At 46.0% G+C, this 23,874-nt stretch overlaps 1 protein-coding gene across 1 annotated transcript; it reads right to left on the reverse strand.

The window, feature by feature from the left end:
• Nucleotides 1-1,127: 1,127 nt before the first annotated feature.
• LOC128604009 (uncharacterized) lies at nt 1,128-23,116 on the reverse strand. Its single transcript, XM_053618780.1, has 15 exons — nt 22,381-23,116; nt 21,202-21,546; nt 20,212-20,345; nt 20,024-20,130; nt 19,873-19,904; nt 12,821-12,940; nt 12,319-12,663; nt 11,533-11,666; nt 5,646-5,752; nt 5,274-5,411; nt 3,871-4,016; nt 2,536-2,940; nt 1,726-1,955; nt 1,548-1,654; nt 1,128-1,428 (listed from the first exon to the last, which is right to left on the reverse strand). Exons 1-15 carry the CDS (start codon nt 22,487-22,489, stop codon nt 1,290-1,292), a joined length of 2,598 nt encoding a protein of 865 aa, XP_053474755.1. The 5' UTR covers nt 22,490-23,116; the 3' UTR covers nt 1,128-1,289.
• Between the last annotated feature and the right edge of the window lie 758 nt (nt 23,117-23,874).

The raw sequence follows: 23,874 nt of genomic DNA on the forward strand, positions 1-23,874 counted from the left end.
AAGAATGAACTCCTGCAAAGCACAGCACAAACTATAAATATATGTGGGTTTGATCTCTCTCTCACTCTCCCTCTTTTTATTAAAAAAACAGCCTATTTACAGTAAATGGGGGAAGTTGACAGAGCGTAAAGTAGTGTACAGTAAATACAACTCTTTCTCTTTCTCTCTCTCCCACTCTTTCTCTCTCTCTCTCTCTCTCTCTCTCTCTTTTTAAAAAAAAACCAGCCTATTTTCAGTAAATGGGGTAAGTTGACAGAGCATACAGTAGTGTACAGTAAATACATCTCTCTCTCTCTCTCTCTCTCTCTCTCTCTCTCTCTCTCTCTCTCTTTAAAAAAAACAGCCTATTTTTAGTAAATGGGGGAAGTTGACAGAGCATACAGTAGTGTATAGTAAATACATCTCTCTCTCACACACACTCTCTCTCTCACTCTCTCACTCTCTCTCTCACTCACACTCTCTCACACTCTCTCACACTCTCTCTCACACTCTCTCACTCTCTCTTTTTTTAAAAAAAAAAACAGCCTATTTTCAATAAATGGGGGAAGTTGACAGAGCGTACAGTAGTGTACAGTAAATACATCTCTCTCTCTCTCTCTCTCTCTCACTCTCTCTCTCTCACACCTCTTTCTCTGTGCTGTTTATGATCACCAGGTCTGCTCCCCTCTGTCTCTTTCTCTCTCTCTCTTTCTCTCTCTCTCTCTCTCTCTCTCTCTCTCTCTCTCTTTGTCACATATATATGTTTTATGTTATCATGGCTTAATCCACCCGCTGAAAATGACAAAATATTTTATTTTATCAGTTGGCTTGTATTTTGAGTTACGCACCTGCCTGGAAATCCTGGTAATAAACATACGGTATATAAATAATATATATCATTAATCTCAATCTCTTACGCAGTGGTCAGGGGCGTACCGTCCAACCGTTTCCACATCCCCTCTGTGTCACTGTCACTCAGAACAATCAAAGCCTCATTGCTGCCGAGCTGTTTAAATTCTGCACTTGTATCTGACTCCTTGGATTCCATGACAACATCACACCACCCCATCACTGATTATTTTCCTCTAAATGCACTGTTTATTCTTTACGGAAGAACGACGCTGTAATGCCACAAATGTTCTATCAAAATTTTTATTTAAATGTTGTTTTTTAACCTGAATCATTTTTCATGACAAGAAACTGAAACTGAAACACAATCATCATGACAATACTGTCTTTTATACTTTTTATATATATATATATATTTGGTTCAATTTGTGTATGTGCTTTTGATTATTAAATGATACACGTCACTGAGAAAGACGTCTCTCACAGATCCAGTGTTCATTATTAGAACATTTCTGATCATTCCAAAAGTTCCCATTTAAACTGAAAATCTCAGCACAGTCCTCTTCATCTTTATTATTCGGTTCCCCTGTAGCCCAGAACCTGAAACCCAGAGAATCAGAATCAGACTCAGATCAGTGTTCAGTTTCCATCAATTCCACACATTTAACTGAATCCTCTCAGACTCTGTGCACCTTAAAGGTAGGGAAATAATTTCTTACGCAGTGGTCAGTGGTGTACCGTCCACCCATTTCCACTTTCCCTCTACAGCTCCGTCACTCAGACCAATCCAAGCCCGACTGCTGCCCAGCTGTTTACCGATGAACTCCTGTAAATGACAGCACAATAAAAACAGCTTTAGTCTCTCTCTCTCTCTCTCTCTCTCTCTCTCTCTCTCACCTGTTCCTCCTTGCTGTTTATGATCACCAGATCTGCTCCTTTGTCCCTGCAGTCCTGTCTGCTCTGCTCCCAGTTCTTCTCCTCATTAGACATGTAGTAAAAACTGGAGTTGAAGTTGAAACACCTCCCTTTATCTATAGAGATATACAGAGAGAATTTACTGAGATCAAAACACACAGTTTCTGAACTATTGCCTGCATACAGCCATGACTTGTATTTCACCACAAACACTATAGCTCAATATATACCATAATATATACTGTAATATAACTGTAATATATACCATAATATATACTGTAATATAACTGTAATATATACTGTAATATAACTGTAATATATATACTTAATCACCTGTAATGAGCCTTTTTAAAAATAAAAAATAAAAAAAACATTATTTTCCACAAGAAACGGCATCTTAATGTGATTTTACACCAATTATCTTTCTCCCAAATTCAAATCAGATCAAACTTAATACTTTGGTTTGGGGATCTTTTAACATGTAACATAATAAAATTCTCCAAAAGCCAAAAAAGTCATTGTAAACCTCGTTCAGTCTTTTTGTCAGAAATACAGCGATCTGAGAAACTTTATCCAAATGGGGACAGTGTACTGCATCCAGCATTTATTTTCTCTTTTTGTTTGTTGCTCCAAATTTGGAGAACACGTGGCATTTCTGCAGCATTAAAGCCTGTACTTTTGTAGGTTATTGTTGTCTATTTCTCTGTTTAGACCCTGACCGGATAAATAAATACAGCACAACAACTCTGTGCCCCCTGTTTGTGTGGACAATAATAACTCATATAGACATTTACATTTTAGACACTGAGTTCAGTTTTAAAATGACACCAGGATTTCCACTGAGGGCATTTAACCTTTGGGTAGAAAACTTTATTCTAAAATTCATGCACTTACAACACAGATCAAGTGTACACCGGTATCCATCTCTCTCCCTCTGTATCTGGTCTCTCTCTATAGTCAGGTTGTTGTAACTGGTCTGTAACTGGTCTCTCTCTATAGTCAGGGTGTTGTAACTGGTCTGTAACTGGTCTCTGTCTATAGTCAGGGTGTTGTAACTGGTCTGTAACTGGTTGTTTTCTGTAGTCAGGTTGTTGAATCGGATCCACAGCACCGTGACGGCAGTCAGCAGGAGAACACACAGCAGCACCACACACACTACAGTCACTCTGTAACACCTGCTCCATGCAGTGTCTCCTCCTAGAGGGAAATGCACACAAAGACACGTGTTTGAGTCGTATTTAATCTCCAAAGTTAGACCCAGCATTCACAGTCTCATCAGTAACAAGGCCCTTCAACAGTGAGCTGGAGAACATCTCAGTAACTCCGTCCACCTTCACTGCGAAACTCCTCCCTTTCCACTAAACGCATGCAGTGATGGGCGGGGCTTTGGGCTGGTTTTGAAGAAACTGACTTTATGTTCTGCATTCGACCACAACGACTGAAAAAAATCTTTGTCTAAGACTCAGGGCAGAGCTAAGGCTAGAACAGAAAAAAGTTCGCATGGCATAACATAAACAAACCCAAACGCAAGACTCACTGAGAGAGGGAATTCGAGACAACACGCAGCATCTGCCATGCAAGTCCCTGTGTATTAGCTGTTATTATAGCAACAATATATTACAACAAGCACAGGAATATACATACAGTAAATCTTTAATCTGGCATGCTATGAGAACTTCTATCAGAGCTACTGTTCTAGAAAATTAATCATTCCTTCTGACCAATCACGATTAAGAATTCAACAGTGCAGTGAGATAATGTTTGCTAAGACTTGGGTCTTTTTCTTGAGCTGAACCTGGTAGTTTGTAACAACACACTGTGGACTAAATTGATCCAGTTTCAATAAAACACACCAAGCTGCTGTGTGAATTTTAAAAAAATTCTTCTTTATTTCTGCTCTAAAGTATGTGTATTGTGTCTGTGTATATGTCCAGGGGCGTCTGCTATTAATAGGCTAGCAGGCCTAAGTTCAAAGTTCTCTCTTCCTTCTCCACGTGTTACAGCATCTGCACTCTCGTAGATATCCACCGTCATCTCTGCTCACTCACAAACACACTGATACAAATCTCACATCTGTAAAAGCCTGAATTACTGCATCTGGCCATGCAAACTTCAAAACTCACATACCTGTGTTCGGATCTGTGTCTGGGGCTTTCTTTGTGTCACCGCCTTCCTTCTCTGTGTCGGGGTCGTGACTTCTAACAGTGTCTGTACTCTCATAGATCTCCACCACCATCTCCACTCGGTCAGAAGAATGATGAAACATCTGTAATCTATAAAAGACTCACTAATGCACGAAATGACTGCGTCTCTGTGTGGACGTGACTGACAGGCTGCAGCTAACTTGTACTGCTGTTAGTAAAGGAAGTTGCATCAGAGGAATCAGTTGCTTCTTGTGATTGAATTGTGAAGTTAGTTGTGCTTGACACAAGTTCCACTGATCTAAGATCAGCGTTAACCCCTGCTCTCTTTCACAACAAGAAAAAACAACCACATAGAAAAATGCCAAGGTGTGCACACACTTGCATTCACACACACACACACACACACACACACACACACACACACACACACACACACAGACACACACAGGCATGTAAAGAGGGCAGGATATTTATTTACTATTTACTCTGTAACAGTAGGTTTTCCCTCATGGGAGAGTCTTCAGCACAGAGACGTTCATGTTTTGTGGATTTTCAGTAATATGGCAAAAAAGAGAAAACAATTACAGGCTGCTGAGGGAACGGCCGTTTATAGCCGTTATAACGTAACTTATTTTATAGATGGTCCACAACATTAAACATAACTATAAATGGATAAAATCTTTGTGTCCTTCTTTTGAACTGTAAGCATTGAGAAATCGCTGTGGTATAATAGGAATAAAACTCTTCAGGATGTGATGTTCTAGGAAAATAATCACCAGGTCGCATCACAACACCCCGTCCACCATTGATTATTTTCCCATAACAACACTGCTGTCTTCTTCATATAAAATGACTCTGCAGTGCCATAAATTATATATATATATATATATATATATATATATATATATATATATATATATATATATATATGTTTATTTTAACATTGTTGGTTTTTTTTGTTGTTTTCTTTTTACATAAACTGCATTCAGCTTTAAAGTTTGAGCAGAAAAGAACCTGCAAACCAGGAATGAACCCCTTTATAGTCATTTCACATCATGTCCCCCACTTTAGAAGCAAAAACTATTTAATACATCTCAATCCAAACTTGTTTGAGCTCAGGCTTATGCTGATTTAACAGATTCAGAGACACTGAGATGCACTCTTAAAATGCATGAATTATCTCTATGATACTACTTTCATCATAACACATCTACAAAGTTACTGCATCAGAATAATAAGAAATACAGATCTGTGAGATACAGTGAATGAATCTGAAGAATATGCACACAATTATCATCAAAATAGTGGCTTTCATACTTTTATATATATATATATCTGACTTAATTTGTCTATAAGCGCTTTTCATTATCGAATGGTGGACATCACTGAGCAACACGTTTCTCGCAGATCCAGAGTTCATTATTAGAGCATCTATTATCATTCCATAATTTCCCATTTGGAGAATTGATCATCTCAGCACAGTCCTCATCACCGGCATTATTCGGTTCTCCACTAGCCCAATACCTGAAACCCAGAGAATCATACTCAGACTCAGATCAGTGTTCAGTTTTCTTCAGTTCCACACATTTGACTGAATCCTCTCAGTCTCTGTTTACCGAAATGCACATTGGAACAATATAAAAAGGAAATAATCTTCAGATGATAATTTTTGTAAGCAGGAAAAGAGTTTTAAGATGTTATCGATTGTATTGCACCTAAAAAAAAGAAAGGTGCACAGAATCAGTTTCAGTTTCTTACGCAGTGGTCAGTGGTGTACCGTCCACCCATTTCCAGTCTCCCTCTACAGCTCCATCACTCAGACCAATCCAAGCCCGACTGCTGTTCAGCTGATTACCAATGAACTCCTGTAAATGACAGCACAATAAAAACAGCTTTAGTCTCTCTCTCTCTCTCTCTCTCTCTCTCTCTCTCTCTCTCTCTGCGCATGCGCGGTAGTGGAGCGAGTGTGGCGTGTTGAGCGTGTGAGAGCGGTTGGCGTTTCGCCAGCTTTTTTCGGCATTTGATGCAATTTTTTTCCGTGTAAACATCTCGGATCAATTATTTGTGTGTGTGTGTGTGTGTGTGTGTGTGTGTGAACGAGTGTGAAAGCGAGTAAGTGTGTGTGTGTGTGTGCGTGTCGCGGTGGAGGAGCATGGCGGCTCCAAACACGCGGCTGTGTGAGAGTTTGACTCGCCGGCACGGTGTGAGGGTGGCGTGCAGGGCGAGTGTGGAGGAGTGTGTGTTAGCGGTAGGAGAAGTGGTGGGACATGAGAACATTGTCTCTGCCTCCCGCATGAATAGTGCAGTTGTAGTCTTTGTGAATGACGTTGATAGAGCAAACAAGCTTGTCCAGAAAGGAATTGTACTTAATAATGAGCTTACGATGGTCTCTTCCCTAAGTTCCCCATCCAAAAAGGTTATACTGTCTAATGTCCCTCCCTTCATCTCCGATGAGATCATATCCAAAGAACTGTCTAGATACGGGCGGTTGGTCTCCCCCATAAAGAAAATCCCCCTTGGCTGTAAGTCCCCACTAGTTAAGCACTTGGTGTCTTTTAGAAGAATGGTTTTTATGATTCTGAAAGATGGTGTAGAGGAATTGAACCTAGTGTTTAAATTCAGTGTAGAAGGCTATGGCTACAGCATTTTTGTATCTACAGACACAGACATAAAATGTTTTAAATGTGGCAAAATAGGACATCTTGTCCAGGCCTGTCCTGAGAGACAGAGTGACCCTGGTGTTTCTGAGCGACCGGGGCAGGAAGTAGCTGGGCCTTCTGGAGCCGTTCCCCCTGCGGCTGCAGCTCAGCCCGCTGCTGAAGGCCCCGGAGTTGCTACTGCACCGGAGCCTAGTGAGAGCGAACCTCAATCTCAGCCTGTAGCCCAGGAACCCACGAAGGATATACCAACCCCAGAGAAGCCCTGCTTGACTGAAGTGGCTCCAGAGAAGTCCTGCTTGCCTGAAGTAGAGAATCCTTGTTTGACCGATAAAGACGCAGTGGATTCTGGTGCAGAGCTGGAGATACCTGCGCTGGCAGAGGCAGGTACAGGGGTGCAGAGCAGTCGCTCAGAAGCACCAGACACTATGCCGGGGGATGGGGGAGACGTGGAGATGGAGGACGAACCCATGTTTAAAGTACCGAACAAGCGGAAAAAACGAGGTAAGGGACAAGGGAGCAAACAGGCCAAAAGAGACACTAAAGTAGACGAAAAAGAAACAGACAGTGATGATTACATGTCAGATTCTGTTTTTAACTTTGGCTCTCAGGAAGAAAAGCGAGAAGTTGTATACCGTGCTGAGAACATTAAGGAGTTCTTACGGAATACTAAATGGCAAAAGAACGTTGTAGTAGAAAAGCACTTCCCAGATCTGAAGCAGTTTATCCATGATGTCAAACATTTTAGAAGAGAAGGAGCTTTTATTGACACTGAGATCTATCGTCTGAAGAAATTAATTACTAAAGTCAGCAAAGAAACTTCTGATGATGACCAGTAGAGTGTTTGGTGTGTTTTGTATTAAAATGGGTTTCATCATCTGCTTGTTTTATCTACACCTTGTTCTTATGACTGGGATTCGTATTGCAAGTGTAAACGTTAACGGGGCAAGAGAACACGAAAAGCGTGTAAAACTATATGAGTTACTAAAGCAGAAGCGTATTGATGTAGCGATGTTGCAAGAAACACATAGTAATGTTAACAATGCTACTAGCTGGATGAAGGAGTGGGGTGGGCTGGCAATTTTAAGTCACAATACATCAATTAGTGGTGGGGTTGCCCTACTGTTTGCTCGCAATTTTACTCCCAGTTCTTATACAGTAGTTGAGGTTTTAAATGGGAGGCTTTTAAAAGTAAGAGCTATCTATGAGAATGAGAGCTTTGTTTTTATTTGTGTGTACGCTCCCACCAGTGCAGTGGAGAGAATGGTTTTGTTAAATAAACTAGACAATGTCATTGCTGACTGCAACACTGCCGATATTTTAATTCTGGGTGGGGATTTTAACTGCACAACAGATAACTTGGACAGGAACCACACAGAACCTCATGTAGCCTCCCGTAAGCGCCTGTGGGAGATGATGGAGGCTCACGAACTGATTGATATTTGGAGAAATTTAAATAGAAACCAGAGGCAGTACACGTGGGCCCACTCCATAGACAACACACTCTCCCTGGCACGACTAGATCGCTTTTATGGTTTTAAACATCAGCTGACACTTTTTACTAAATGTTTTATTGTTCCAGTAGGCCTCTCTGATCACAATATGGTGCAGTGTATTGTCAGTAAAGAAAATGTAAAACCAAAAAGTGCTTATTGGCATTTTAATACTGCACTTTTAGAGGATACTAATTTTAGAGAATCCTTTATTTATTTCTGGAATGTTTTTAAATGTGAAAAGATGGCTTTTAGTTCTATACAACAGTGGTGGGATGTGGCCAAAGCTCAAATTAAAGCATTTTGTCAACAGTACACTCTTAATGTCACAAGAGACATTGTCAGATCTCTGAAAGCTCTGGAGACTGGAATAGTGGAACTCCAGTGTTTGGAGACCACAGGAGATCGAGGGCAGATTGAAGCCCTCAAAAGTAAAAAATCTATAATGAATGACCTGTTGGGCATCACAGCACAGGGGGCGCTGGTCCGCTCACGCTTTAAAAGCATGAATGAGATGGATGCTCAATCTAAGTTCTTTTTTGGTCTAGAGCAGAAGAATGGACAGAAAAGATTCATACATGCTGTGCGAACAGAATCAGGAGATCTTCTGTCAGATCCCGCTGAAATTCGCAAGCAGACAGTTAGCTTCTACTCGAAGCTGTACAGCAGTGAGCAGTCAGGGGCACAGACAGTGGAAGAGAGCTTCCTAAAAGACCTGCCAAAACTCCCAGAGCATGTGGCCAGCGATCTGGACATAGAGCTAACTCTAGCAGAGCTCTATGAAGCTCTCCAAGGGATGGAGAATGGAAGGGCGCCAGGCATAGACGGTCTCCCTGTAGAGTTCTACAAAGCCTTCTGGACAGTTATAGGGCAGGATGTGCTAGAAGTGTTGCTAGGCAGTGTGAAGGGAGGTGAACTCCCATTGAGCTGCAGGAGAGCCGTCCTGACCCTCCTGCCCAAAAAGGGAGACCTGACGCATTTGAAGAACTGGCGCCCGGTCTCACTGTTGTGCACTGACTACAAACTGCTCTCAAAAGCGCTAGCTTCAAGACTGACTAAGGTAATGGAGCACATCACTCACCTTGACCAGACGTACTGTGTGCCCGGCAGGTCTATATTTGATAATATACATTTAATTCGTGACATTTTGGACGTCTCCAGGCTATTGGGATTAAAGACTGGCCTTATTTTTCTAGATCAGGAAAAGGCTTTTGACCGGGTTGAACATGAATACATGTGGAAGGTGCTGGAAACCTTTGGTTTCAACCCAGGTTTCATAGCCATGATCAAGACTTTGTACAGTGAAATTGAGAGTGTACTGAAGGTTAATGGTGGTTTGTGTGCCCCTTTTAGAGTTTGCAGAGGTATTAGACAAGGCTGTTCTCTGTCAGGTATGCTGTATACCCTAGCGTTTGAACCTCTTTTATGTAAACTGAGAGATCAACTTTCTGGTTTTAAGATATCTCAATCCAGCGCTTCTCTGTGTCTCTCAGCATATGCAGATGACTTAGTCATAATGCTGGGAACACAAACTGATGTGAATATTTTAATTGATGTTTTAAAAGATTTTGAGATTTTATCATCTGCCAAGGTCAACTGGGCCAAAAGTGAAGCCATTTTAGTTGGAGAGTGGGGTGGTGGGCAGCCCACATTACCAGCTGGTTTGGTGTGGAAAAAGGGTGGTTTTAAGTACTTGGGTGTTTATCTAGGCAGCACTGAGTTTGTAAATAAGAATTGGGAAGGTGTCTTTGAGAAGGTGAAGGGCAGGTTGAGCAGGTGGAAGTGGTTGGTCCCAAAAATGTCTTACAGGGGACGCACGCTGGTCATCAACAACCTGGCAGCATCAACCCTGTGGCACAAGCTGGCATGTGTGGATCCGCCACCAAATCTGCTCTCGAACATCCAGGCCCTGCTAGTGGACTTCTTCTGGGACAAACTACACTGGATCCCTCAAAGTGTCATTCACCTGCCCAAGGAGGAGGGGGGGCAGGGGCTGGTCCACATAGCCAGCAGAACTGCAACCTTCCGACTCCAGTTTATCCAGAGACTCCTCACTGGACCTGAGAGATTGGTATGGAGAGCAGCAGCTTATAGGCTTTTACACACAGTAGGAGGACTGGGATTAGACAGAACTTTGTTTTTAATGGACACAAAAACGTTAGACCTTGTTGGATTACCAGTTTTTTATCGTGGGCTTTTTAAAATATGGACTTTTTTTAAAAAACAAATCAAGGGGTGCAGAACACCATACTGGCTGCTGGAGGAACCCCTGGTGAATGGTGGGAGATTAGATATCTCTGGTGTGACCACCCCATCATTATCCAGAGTTCTGGTCTCATCGGGGATTGTGACACTCCGGCAGCTGGTGAACATCACAGGAACGGACCTGTCACGGGCTGAGGACTTAACAGCGCGCCTAGGACTACGGTCCCTGCGTGTTGTGAACAAGCTCCTACATTGCTGGAGGTCCACCCTAACGTCAGAGGAGCGTGCTCAGCTAATGGACAATGAAACAAGCAAGACTAGACCTACAGAGGAGGAACCTTTTCCCCAGCTGGGCATCGCTCCAGATCTAGATGGGTATGGTGGCCCCCTCCTGGAGTTCAACAGTGACATGAACATTGAGACAGTGACTGGCAAGCTCCTTTACAAAGCCTGCGTGAAAGTTTTAAATAAGAAAAAACTGAATGGGAGAGTGGACACCCCATGGCGAGCTGTACTGGGTTTTAATGATGATGTTAAACCAGAGTGGAGGGCACTTTACAAACCACCCTTAACTAAAAAATTTGCTGACCTCCAATGGAGGATTTTACATGGAATTGTTTCTGTGAATTCTTTTATCTCCGTTTTAAACCCTGAGGTCACACAGGAATGTCCATTCTGTTCACAGAGAGAGACTGTTTTTCATGCTTTTATACATTGCTCCAGGTTGCAGCCATTGTTTGTGTTTTTAAAAAACAACCTGAGGTCATTTTATGTGGATTTTACTTTTCAGATTTTTATCTTGGGTTTTAAATACGTCAGAAAGAACAGGTTTAAGTGTCAGCTGATCAATTTTATCTTTGGTCAGGCAAAAATGTCGATATACCTAAGCAGGAAAAACAAAGTGGCACAGAACACAGACTGCGATGTCAGAAAAATTCTCTCTAGACTGATCAAATCACGGATTCTGATCGATTTTAACTTTTACAATAGTATGGGAGACTTGGAGATGTTCAAGGCGGTGTGGTGCTGCGAGGAGGCTCTGTGTTCTGTAGTGGAGGGAGAACTTTGTTTTACACCAGCATTAGGCTGATAATGTTCTTAATGACTAGCCTTTTGTTGTGCTGATTTATTTTATTTACCTAATTTATTACCTATATATTTATGGTTTTTTAATGCTCTCTAAATATTTATTAATTTTATATTGAGTCACATTTGACTTTAATGTGTATAATGTGACCTTTTGTTAAAAATAAAAGATTGTAAAAGTCAAAGTCTCTCTCTCTCTCTCACCTGTTCCTCCTTGCTGTTTATGATCACCAGGTCTGCTCCTTTGTCCCTGCAGTCCTGTCTGCTCTCCTCCCAGTTCTTGTTCCCATTAGACATGCAGTAAACACTGGAGTCGAAGTTGAAACACCTCCCTTTATCTATAGAGATATACAGAGAGAATTTACTGAGATCAAAACACACAGTTTCTGAACTATTGCTTGTATACAGCCATGACCTGTATTTCACCACAAACACTATCGTTCAATATATACCATAATATATACTGTAATATATACCATAATATATACTGTAATATAACTGTAACATATACCATAATATATACTGTAATATAACTGTAATATATATACTTAATCACCTGTAATGAGCTTTTTAAAAAACATTATTTACCACAAGAAACGGCATCTTATTGTGATTTTACACCAATTATCTTTCTCCCAAATTCAAATCAGATCAAACTTAATACTTTGGTTTGGGGTTTTTAAACATGTAACATAATACAAGTCTCCAAAACCCAAAAAAGTCATTGTAAACCTCGTTCAGTCTTTTTGTCAGAAATACAGCGATCTGAGAAACTTTATCCAATTGGGGACAGTGTACTGCATCCAGCATTTATTTTCTCTTTTTGTTTGTTGCTCCAAATTTGGAGAACACATGGCATTTCTGCAGCATTAAAGCTTGTACTTTTGTAGGTTATTGTTGTTTATTTCTCTTTTTAGACCCTGAGCGGATAAATAAATACAGCACACCAACTCTGTGCCCCCTGTTTATTCGAAAATTTCATGCACTTACAACACAGATCAAGTGTACTCCGGTATCCATCTCTCTCCCTCTGTAACTGGTCTCTCTCTTTAGTCAGGTTGTTGTAACTGGTCTGTAACTGGTCTCTCTCTAAAGTCATTCTCATGTAACGTGTCCGTAAATGATTTCTCTCTACGGTCAGTTTATTGTAACTGGTCTGTAACCGGTCTTGCTCTATTATAAGAGCGGTGTATGTGGACTGTAACTGATCTTTTTCTGTAGTCAGGATGGTGAATTCGATCCACAGCACTGTGGTAGCAATCATCAGGAGAAGACACAGCAGCAGCACACACAAAACAGCCAGTCTGTAACATCTGTCCCCCGTAGTGGTCAGTCCTATAAGGGGGTGGGACACAGAGAATAAAACATTTTCCTCGCCCGTCACAAGGATCCGAATCTACATCCGGATTTCTGTGAGGCTGCTTTGTGGCGGTGCGGATTGTTAAAAGCGTTCCACAATTATAATTGGAATCGAACTGATCTGTGTTTGTACCTGCGTGCTGAGTCTTCGTGTTGGCATCCTCCGTCTCGGTTTCGGGCTTGTGAGGTCTAACAGCATCTCCTCTCTCATAGAGTTCCACCACCTTCTCGATGCGCTCTCCTCTCTCCTTAGCTTTGTTCACATATTCGGAAACAGCCTGAGACATCTCTGCTCTATAAAAGACTCTGAATCACAGCGTCGCTAGTCTTCTGCGTGTCAAGCGTTAAAAAGACCTTTTAACTGGTGTAGTGCGGTTAAACTGGGAAGTGTTCGACGGGATGTCGCTATTGTGCACATTATGGGATGTAGGGCTGTTAAACAATGATGTTATCTGTACCTGGATCTGTTTACTGCTCAAAATACACTATATGGACAAAAGTTTGTGCACACCTTACCACGCACACACAAATGTGCTTTTTGAACATGGCGTTCCAGATTCAGTCGCCATTTTGCTCTTATAATAATTCTGGGAAATCGAGGTGTATTTTCACTCTGATGATGATTATTTTCCAAAGACAGCACATGTTGTTTCATTTATTTTTCATCCTTATGAAGATAAAATGCAGCTTGTTCAGCTGTGTTACCGAAAGTCCTCTGTCCTCAAGACTTTTCTCATGGCAGAAAACCTACACTCTTCCACAGTGCTGACACTGAAGACTCCTTCCATAATATTAAATAACTTTTAAGTACCCATGCTTATACCTCCTCTCTCTCTCTCTCTCTCTCTCTCTCTCTCTCGCTCTCTCTCTATCTCTCTTTTAAATAACAGCCTATTTTCAGTAAATGGGGGAAGTTGGCAGAGTGTACAGTAAATACATCTCTCTCTCTCTCTCTCTCACTCTCTCTCACTCTCTCTCTCACACACACCTCTTCCTCTGTGCTGTTTATGATCACCAGGTCTGCTCCCCTCTCTCTCTTTCTCTCTCTCTCTCTCGCTCTCTCTCTTTCTCTCTCTCTCTCTTTGTCACTGTCGCGACGGGCAGAGAGCCGGCGCACACAAGAAGGAAATCGCTCCTTCTCCAACTGCCGCACCGGCACGACGTGGGCAGAACATTCCGCCAGCCGGAAGGATCGCCGCGGCGGGGCGGGACTGACGCGACACCGGCCAGCGATTGGCGGACCCAACGGAGAAATTCCACCACTCAGGCGACGGCGGAGGAGGATAAAAGGGCGCGCTTCCGGCCGTACGGGAGAGGAGAATACCATAGGGACAAGACGGACTCCGTGCGTGTTTTCCAGCGACATAGCAACTCGCAATCACCGAGCATGACGGTAACCTCACGCCCCACGCTAATCTCTCTCTCTCTCTCTTTCTCTCTCTCTCTCTCCCCACAAAAGGTGCAAGCGCGGACGAGATCGCCGGGTGGTGAGAGTCCCACCTACGGAGGACGCCGGCCCAGAAAACCCTCGCCCCCGTCTCGGGAATCCCGCCTCCGCCACGAGTAGGCTACACCGGCAGTCACGCCTCCACAAGCCCCGCACTCATCCCCTCACAACCCACTCACTTCACCCTTGCACCAATAAACCACCGTTTGTGAACGTTCTTCTGCCTCCTGTGGGTCTGTACGCCACCCTTCCCCGGGCTAATTCCTCACACTGGTGGAGCATGCAGGCATAGTACAGACTCGCCTACCACAAACAAGCCAAAAAAAAAACGAGAGAGAGAGAGAAAAAAAATAAATAAATAACCCCCCCCCCCCCCCCCCACAAAATGGACCACACCCTGCGACACCTGCTGGACCTCCAGCAGCACGCTGTGACGCAGCAGCTCGCCGAGAGCCTTCAGGTCGCCACACAGACACTAATCGCCATGAGGACTGAGACCCCCGCCGCCTCCGTGCCTCTCCCCGACGCAAGTAGCGAGACCCGCCGCCTACTACCCCCCCTCGGCCCCGAAGAGGACCTCGAGGCGTACTTCGAAGCCTTCGAGAGTATCGCCCGCCGGGAGGGGTGGGACCGTGACGACTGGCCACGCGCCCTTGGTCCACTGCTCACGGGAGAGGCCCGAACAGCCTACTATGCTCTCGAGCCGGAGGAGGCCGCGGACTACCTGGCGATGAAGCAGGGAGTCCTGGCATGGTGTGGCCGAACCCCTGGCCAGGCTGCTACTGAATTCCATCGCTGGGTTTATCGACCAGGGGCCCGACCACGTTGCCAGATGAACGCCCTCATCCGGACCACCAAACGATGGCTCCGGCCGGATCGGCATACCGCCTCGGAGGTGGCGGAGAAAGTGGCGGTCGACCGTTTCCTGAGGGCGCTACCCCGGGCAGAGAGACAGGCCGTGGGGGCACACGCCCCAACTACGCCCCAGGAACTCCTAACTGTCCTGGAGCAAACCTTGGCCACCCTGGAGCTCGACCCCAGGGAGCAGCAGCACCTCGATCGGCCCCCCGGTGCCCCGGGCCCCCGGTCCGACCGCCAGACCCGGCCCCGCACCTGGAGGAACCCCCAGAGGGCGCCCACTTGTGAACACCCCCGAGACGAGCCCATGCCTACAGAGCCGGAGAGGGAAGCCGCCCGGCTGCTTACAAAACCATGGCTGGCAGGCTGCGCCCTCCATCAGCAGCAACCGCCGGAGGCGCCCTCCTTGACGGTGTGGGTCGAAGGGAGACCGGTAACCGCCCTGCTGGACACCGGGAGCACGGTGACCCTCGCCCGGCCCTCCATCCTGCCTGAGGAGCGCCGCCCAAGGGGGACGCTCACCATGACCTGCGTCCATGGGGACACCCGGGAAGTCCCCTCAGCTGAGGTCCAGATCCGGGGCGAAGCCGGCACCTGGCCCCTCCAGGTCGGAATCATCCCCGAACTCCCCGTGCCCCTCCTCCTGGGACGAGACTGGCCAGGATTCCTGGTGGTACTGAGAGCCGAGCCCCGGAGATTGCGGCGACGTACGAAGGGGACCCCGGCCCGGCCGGCCTACCTGGCCCAGGACGACGGAGAGGCCACCACAGAAGGTAAGACCCCCCAAGCTACTAACCCTCTGTCGTCTGTCTTTCCCCAGGTGAACCGAGAGGGGAAGTTCGGCCGGGAGCAGAAGGAGGACGACCGGCTGAAGCACTGCTGGGCTCAGGTACGGGTGATAGAGGGGGTCGACCAGAGTCCAGAGCTGAGGCTCCCCACATCGTACTTCCTCGTCTGAGGGGGGCTCCTCTACCAACGGGCCTGCCGCCGTGGGGAGCAGGTGGACCTACTGGTGGTGCCCCGACCCAAGACGGCCGTCTTATTGCACCTAGCCCACACCCATCCACTCGGCGGCCACCTGGGGGCCCGAAATACCCTGGAGAAGCTGCGGGACCGCTTCGTGTGGCCCGGGATGGACGCGGAGGTCCGGGCCTTTTGCCAACAGTGCCCGCAGTGCCAGCGCACGGCCCCGCGGTGGCCCCCGCCGGCGCCCCTGATCCCCCTGCCCATTATCGGCGTCCCGTTTGAGCGAGTGGGCATGGATCTCGTGAGGCCCCTACCCAATCTGCCCGGGGCCATGAATACATCCTGGTCCTCGTCGACTACGCCACGCGGTACCCCGAGGCGGTGCCGCTCCGCAAGGCCACCTCGCAAAACATCGCCAGGGAGCTGGTACTCCTCTTCAGTCGAGTGGGGATCCCCAAGGACGTTCTGACCGACCAAGGTACGCCTTTTGTCTCGAAGCTAATGGCGGATTTGTGTCATCTGTTGCAGGTGAAGCACCTCCGGACGTCGGTCTACCACCCCCAAACCGACGGGCTGGTCGAGAGGTTCAATCAGACCCTCAAGCGGATGCTGCGCCGGGTGGTGGACGAGGAGGGGAGGAACTGGGACCTCCTCCTCCCCTACGTACTTTTCGCCGTTCGGGAGTGCCCCCAGGCGTCCACGGGCTTCACGCCCTTCGAGCTCCTGTTCGGGCGGCGCCCGCGGGGATTGTTGGACGTGGCCCGCGAAGCCTGGGAGGAGCAACCATCCCCCTTCCGCTCCGTCATCGAGTACGTGCAGGACATGCAAGCAAGGATTGACAGGGTGGGCCCCATCATCCGGGAGCACATGCACGCGGCGCAGGAGGAGCAGAAGAAGGTATACAACCGCCCCGCACAGCCCCGGGAATTCCAGCCGGGGGACCGGGTCCTCCTGTTAGTGCCCAGCAGCGCCTGCAAGTTCCTCGCCCGGTGGCAAGGTCCATATACCGTCCTCGAGCGCCGGGGCCCGGTCAACTACCGCCTGCAGCAGCCCGGTAAGCGGACGGATGAGAAGCTATACCATGTAAACCTGCTGAAAAAGTGGGTGGAACCAGCCCCGGTGGTGTCGGCGTTCGCAGCTCAGGACTCGGACCGGGGCAAGGGTACCTTGGTCGGCTTAGGGGAGGACCTCACCCCCGCCCAAAGACAGGAGCTTACCGAGCTGATCGACCAGTTCGCAGATGTGTTTTCGGCCACCCCGGGGATGACCCAGCTGGTCCAGCATGAAATCAAGACTCCTCCCAGTGTAGTGGTGAGACAAAGGCCCTACCGTGTCCCCGAGGCTCGGCGCCAGGCCATCGAGGAGGAAGTCAGTCACATGCTGCGGGACCACGTCATCGAGGAGTCCAGCAGCCCCTGGTCCAGCCCCATCGTCGTCGTGCCGAAGCCGGATGGGAGCATGAGGCTATGCAATGACTTCCGGAGGCTGAACCAGGTGTCAGAGTTCGACAGCTACCCCCTCCCCAGAGTGGACGACCTGGTCGAGAGGCTGGGGAGAGCCCGATTCATATCGACCCTGGACCTCACCAAAGGCTACTGGCAAGTGGCGCTCGCACCGGAGGCAAGGCCCAAGACGGCCTTTAGCACGGCCACCGGCCACTGGCAGTATCGGGTTCTCCCCTTTGGGCTGCACGGGGCGCCCGCCACGTTCCAGCGGCTAATGGACATCCTCCTGCGGCCCCACCGGCAGTTTGCAACGGCCTACCTGGACGACGTGGTCATCCACTCCTCCACCTGGGCCGACCACCTGTTCCACCTCAGGGAGGTCCTGAAAGCACTCCGGGGGGCCGGCCTGACCGCCAACCCAAAGAAGTGCCATCTAGGGCTGACGGAAGCCCAGTACCTGGGATACCGCATCGGATGGGGAATGCTGAAGCCCCAACTAAAGAAGATCGAGGCTGTGAAGGGCTACCCGCGTCCGACATCGAAAAAGCAGGTATGTGCCTTCTTGGGATTGGCGGGCTACTACCGCAGGTTCGTGCCTAATTTTTCTGCTGTAGCCTCTCCCCTCTCAGACCTTACAAAGAAGGGCCAGCCAGACCACGTCAGGTGGACAGCCGACGCAGAAAGGGCCTTCCAGGCCCTAAAAGGGGCCCTCACCAGCGCGCCGGTACTCCGCAACCCGGACTTTGACCTCCCATTCACCGTGCATACTGATGCATCCGAGACTGGGCTGGGCGCCGTCCTCTCCCAGACCTTCGACGGGGAAGAACACCCGGTCCTCTACATCAGCTGGAAGCTGTCCCCGGCCGAGAGGAAGTATGCGGCGGTCGAGCGGGAGGCACTGGCGATAAAATGGGCCATCGAGGAGCTGAGATACTACCTGGCAGGCAGGCACTTCGTCCTCATAACGGACCACGCCCCCCTGCAGTGGATGGCCAAGGCAAAGGACACCAACGCCCGGGTAACCCGCTGGTTCCTCGCCTTACAAGACTTCTCCTTTCAGGTTAAGCACCGGGCGGAGGCCCAGCATGGTAATGCGGATGGGCTCTCACGACGAGACACCCTCTGGGCCCACCACCGAGCGGCAGTAGGCTTGGAGCTGAGGGGGGGGTACTGTCGCGACGGGCAGAGAGCCGGCGCACACAAGAAGGAAATCGCTCCTTCTCCAACTGCCGCACCTGCACGACGTGGGCAGCTTCGTGCCGAACATTCCGCCAGCCGGAAGGATCGCCGCGGCGGGGCGGGACTGACGCGACACCAGCCAGCGATTGGCGGACCCAACGGAGAAATTCCACCACTCAGGCGACAGCGGAGGAGGATAAAAGGGCGCGCTTCCGGCCGTACAGGAGAGGAGAATACCGTAGCGACAAGATGGACTCCGTGCGTGTTTTCCAGCGACATAACGACTCGCAATCACCGAGCACGACGGTAACCTCACGCCCCACGCTAATCTCTCTCTCTCTCTCTCTCTCTCTCTCCCCACAAAAGGTGCAAGCGCGGACGAGATCGCCGGGTGGTGAGAGTCCCACCTACGGAGGACGCCGGCCCAGAAAACCCTCGCCCCCGTCTCGGGAATCCCGCCTCCGCCACGAGTAGGCTACACCGGCAGTCACGCCTCCACAAGCCCCGCACTCATCCCCTCACAACCCACTCACTTCACCCTTGCACCAATAAACCACCGTTTGTGAACGTTCTTCTGCCTCCTGTGGGTCTGTACGCCGCCCTTCCCCGGGCTAATTCCTCACAGTCACATATATATGTTTTATGTTATCATGGCTTAATCCACCTGCTGAAAATGACAAAATATTTTATTTTATCAGTTGGCTTGTATTTTGAGTTACGCACCTGCCTGGAAATCCTGGTAATAAACATACGGTATATAAATAATATATATTATTAATCTCAATCTCTTACGCAGTGGTCAGGGTCGTACCGTCCACCTGTTTCCACATCCCCTCTGTGTCACTGTCACTCAGACCAATCAAAGCCTCATTGCTGCCGAGCTGTTTAAATTCTGCACTTGTATCTGACTCCTTGGATTCCATGACAACATCACACCACCCCATCACTGATTATTTTCCTCTAAATGCACTGTTTATTCTTTACGGAAGAACGACGCTGTAATGCCACAAATGTTCTATAATTTTTTTTATTTAAATGTTGTTTTTTTACCTGAATCATTTTTCATGACAAGAAACTGAAACTGAAACACAATCATCATCAAAATACTGTTGTTTATACTTTTTAAGTATATATATAATTGGTTCAATTTGTGTATGTGCTTTTGATTATTAAATGATACACGTCACTGAGAAACACGTCTCTCACAGATCCAGTGTTCATTATTAGAGCATTTCTGATCATTCCAAAAGTTCCCATTTAAATTGAAAATCTCAGCACAGTCCTCCTCACCTTCATTATTCGGTTCCCGTTCAGCCCAGAACCTGAAACCCAGAGAATCAGAATCAGACTCAGATCAGTGTTCAGTTTCCATCAATTCCACACATTTAACTGAATCCTCTCAGACTCTGTGCACCTTAAAGATAGGGAAATAATTTCTTACGCAGTGGTCAGTGGTGTACCGTCCACCCATTTCCAGTCTCCCTCTACAGCTCTGTCACTCAGACCAATCCAGGCCCGACTGCCGCCCAGCTGTTTACTGATGAACTCCTGTAAATGACAGCACAATAAAAACAGCTTTAGTCTCTCTCTCTCTCTCTCTCTCTCTCTCTCTCTCTCTCTCTCTCTCACCTGCTCCTCCTTGCTGTTTATGATCACCAGGTCTGCTCCTTTGTCCCTGCAGTCCTGTCTGCTCTCCTCCCAGTTCTTCTCCTCATTAGACATGCAGTAAACACTGGAGTCAAAGCTGAAACACCTCCCTTTATCTATAGAGATATACAGAGAGAATTTACTGAGATCAAAACACACAGTTTCTGAACTATTGCCTGCATACAGCCATGACTTGTATTTCACCACAAACACTATAGCTCAATATATACCATAATATATACTGCAATATAACTGTAATATATACCATAATATATACTGTAATATAACTGTAATATATACCATAATATATACTGTAATATAACTGTAATATATACCATAATATATACTGTAATATAACTGTGATATATATTGTAATATAACTGTAATATATACATGTAATCACATTTTAGAGCTTTGGCTTTTTTTAAAACATTAATTAACACAAGAAACAGCATCTTATTGTGATTTTACACCTATTATTCCTTCTTCCACGTTCGAATCAGATCAAACTTAATACTTTGGTTTGATTATTATTTGTTTTGTTTGTTTTTTTAAACATGTAACGTAATACAATTCTCCAAAAGCCAAAAAAGTCATTGTAAAACTCGTTCAGTCTTTTTGTCAGAAATACAGCGATCTGAGAAACTTTATCCAAATGGGGACAGTGTACTGCATCCAGCATTTATTTTCTCTTTTTGTTTGTTGCTCCAAATTTGGAGAACACGTGGCATTTCTGCAGCATTAAAGCTTGTACTTTTGTTGGTTATTGTTGTCTATTTCTCTGTTTAGACCCAGAGCGGATAAATAAATACAGCACACCAACTCTGTGCCCCCTGTTTGTGTGGACAATAATAATTCATATAGACATTTACATTTTAGACACTGAGTTCAGTTTTAAAATGACACCAGGATTTCCACTGAGGGCATTTAACCTTTGGGTAGAAAACTTTATTCTAAAATTCATGCACTTACAACACAGATCAAGTGTAGTCCGGTATCTATCTCTCTCCCTCTGTAACTGGTCTCTCTCTATAGTCAGGTTGTTGTAACTGGTCTTTAATTGGTCTCTCTCTATAGTCAGGTTGTTGTAACTGGTCTGTATCTGGTCTCTCTCTATAGTCAGGGTGATGTAACTGGTCTGTATCTGGTCTCTCTCTATAGTCAGGTTGTTGTAACTGGTCTGTAACTGGTTGTTTTCTGTAGTCAGGTTGTTGAATCGGATCCACAGCACTGTGACGGCGGTCAGCAGGAGAACACACAGCAGCACCACACACACTACAGTCACTCTGTAACACCTGCTCCATGCAGTGTCTCCTCCTAGAGGGAAATGCACACAAAGACATGTCTTTGAGTCGTATTTACTCTCCAAAGTTAGACCCAACATTCACAGTCTCAACAGTAACAAGGCCCTTCAACAGTGAGCTGGAAAACATATCTGTAACTCCCTCCAACTTCACTGTGAAACTCCTCCCTTTCCACTAAAGGAATGCAGTGAGGGGCGGGGATGTGGGCTGGTTTTGATTAAACTGACTTTCTGTTCTGCATTTGCACCACAACGACTGAAAAAGATCTTTGTGTAAGACTCAGGGCAGAGCTAAGGCTAGAACAGAAAAAAGTTCGCATGGCATAACATAAACAAACCCAAACACAAGACTCACTGAGAGAGGGAATTCGAGACAACAAGCAGCATCTGCCATGTAAGTCCCTGTGTATTAGCTGTTACTATAGCAACAAAATATTACAACAAGCACAGGAATAAATACACATAGAGTAAATCTTTAATTTGACATGCTCTGAGAACTTCTATCAGAGCTACTGATCTAGAAAATTAATCATTCCTTCTGACCAATCCCGATTAAGAATTCAACAGTGCAGTGAGATAATGTTTGCTAAGACTTGGGTCTTTTTCATGAGCTGAACCTGGTAGTTTGTAACAACACACTGTGGACTAAATTGATGCATTTTCAATAAAACACACCAAGCTGCTGTGTGAATAATAATAAAAAAAAATTCTCCACGTCTAACAGCGTCTGCACTCTCGTAGATATCCACCGTCATCTCTGCTCACTCACAAACACACTGATACAAATCTCACATCTGTAAAAGCCTGAATTACTGCATCTGGCCGTGCAAACTTCAAAACTCACATACCTGTGTTCGGATCTGTGTCTGGGGCTTTCTTTGTGTCACCGCCTTCCTTCTCTGTGTCGGAGTCGTGACCTCTAACAGTGTCTGCACTCGCATAGATCTCCACCACCATCTCCACTCAGCCAGAAGAACGATGAAACATCTGTAATCTATAAAAGACTCACTAATGCACGAAATGACTGCGTGTCTGTGTGGGTGTGGCTGAAAGGCTGCAGCTAACTTGTACAGCTGTTAGTAAAGGAAGTTGCATCAGAGGAATCAGTTGCTTCTTGGGGTTGAATTGTGAAGTTAGCTGTGCTTGACACAAGTTCCACTGATCTAAGATCAGCGTTAACCCCTGCTCTCTTTCACAAAAAGAAAAAACAACCACATAGAAAAATGCCACGGTGTGCACACACTTGCACTCACACACACACAGACACACACACACACAAACACACACAGGCATGTAAAGAGGGCAGGATATTTATTTACTATTTACTTTGTAACAGTAGGTTTCCCCTCATGGGAGAGTCTTCAGCACAGAGACGTTCGTGCTTTGTGGATTTTCAGTAAGGCAAGGCAAGGCAAATTTATTTGTATAGCACATTTTCAACAACCGGGCAATTCAAAGTGCTTTACATAAAACATAAAGAAACGCAAAGCAACAATTTCAAGAAAAGACGTTTAAAAAGAGTTCATTAAAAATATAAATAAATAAATAAATAAAAATAAAAATGAAAAAATAAATACATTACTAATTAAAACAGGTTAAAACAGAATATAAAAAGGTTACAGTGCAGCATAAGATATGAATTAAAATACCTTGATGATTTATTTAAAAGCAGCAGCAAAAAGAAAAGTCTTCAGTCTTGATTTAAAAGAACTGAGAGTTTCAGCAGATCTGCAGTTTTCTGGGAGTTTGTTCCAGATATGTGGAGCATAAAAACTAAATGCTGCTTCTCCGCGTTTAGTTTTGACTCTGGGAACAGAAAGCAGACCTTTCCCAGATGACCTGAGAGGTCTGGATGGTTCATAATGTACTAGTAGATCAGAAATATATATTGGACCCAAACCATTCAGTGCTTTATAAACCAACAGCAGTATTTTAAAATCAATTCTTTTACAGACAGGAAGCCAGTGCAACGACCTCAAGACTGGAGTTATATGATCTACTTTTTTGGTCTTAGTGAGGACCCGAGCAGCAGCGTTCTGAATCAACTCCAACTGTCTAATTGATTTCTTATTTAGACCCATCAAGACACCGTTACAGTAGTCGAGTCGACTGAAGACAAATGCATGGACAAGTTTTTCTAAGTCTTGCTGAGACATTAGTCCTCTAACCCTTCGAATATTTTTTAGGTGGTAGTAGGCTGACTTTGTAACTGTCTTAATATGGCTGTTGAAGGTCAAGTCCGAGTCCATGACTACACCAAGATTTCTGAAATTTCAAGTCTCTGAAATCCAAGTCAAGTCTCAAGTCCCTGAGGTCCAAGTCAAGTCTCCAGTCTCTGAAGT

This window comes from Ictalurus furcatus, chromosome 29, assembly GCF_023375685.1.
Source record: "Ictalurus furcatus strain D&B chromosome 29, Billie_1.0, whole genome shotgun sequence".
NCBI classification, from domain to species: domain Eukaryota; kingdom Metazoa; phylum Chordata; class Actinopteri; order Siluriformes; family Ictaluridae; genus Ictalurus; species Ictalurus furcatus.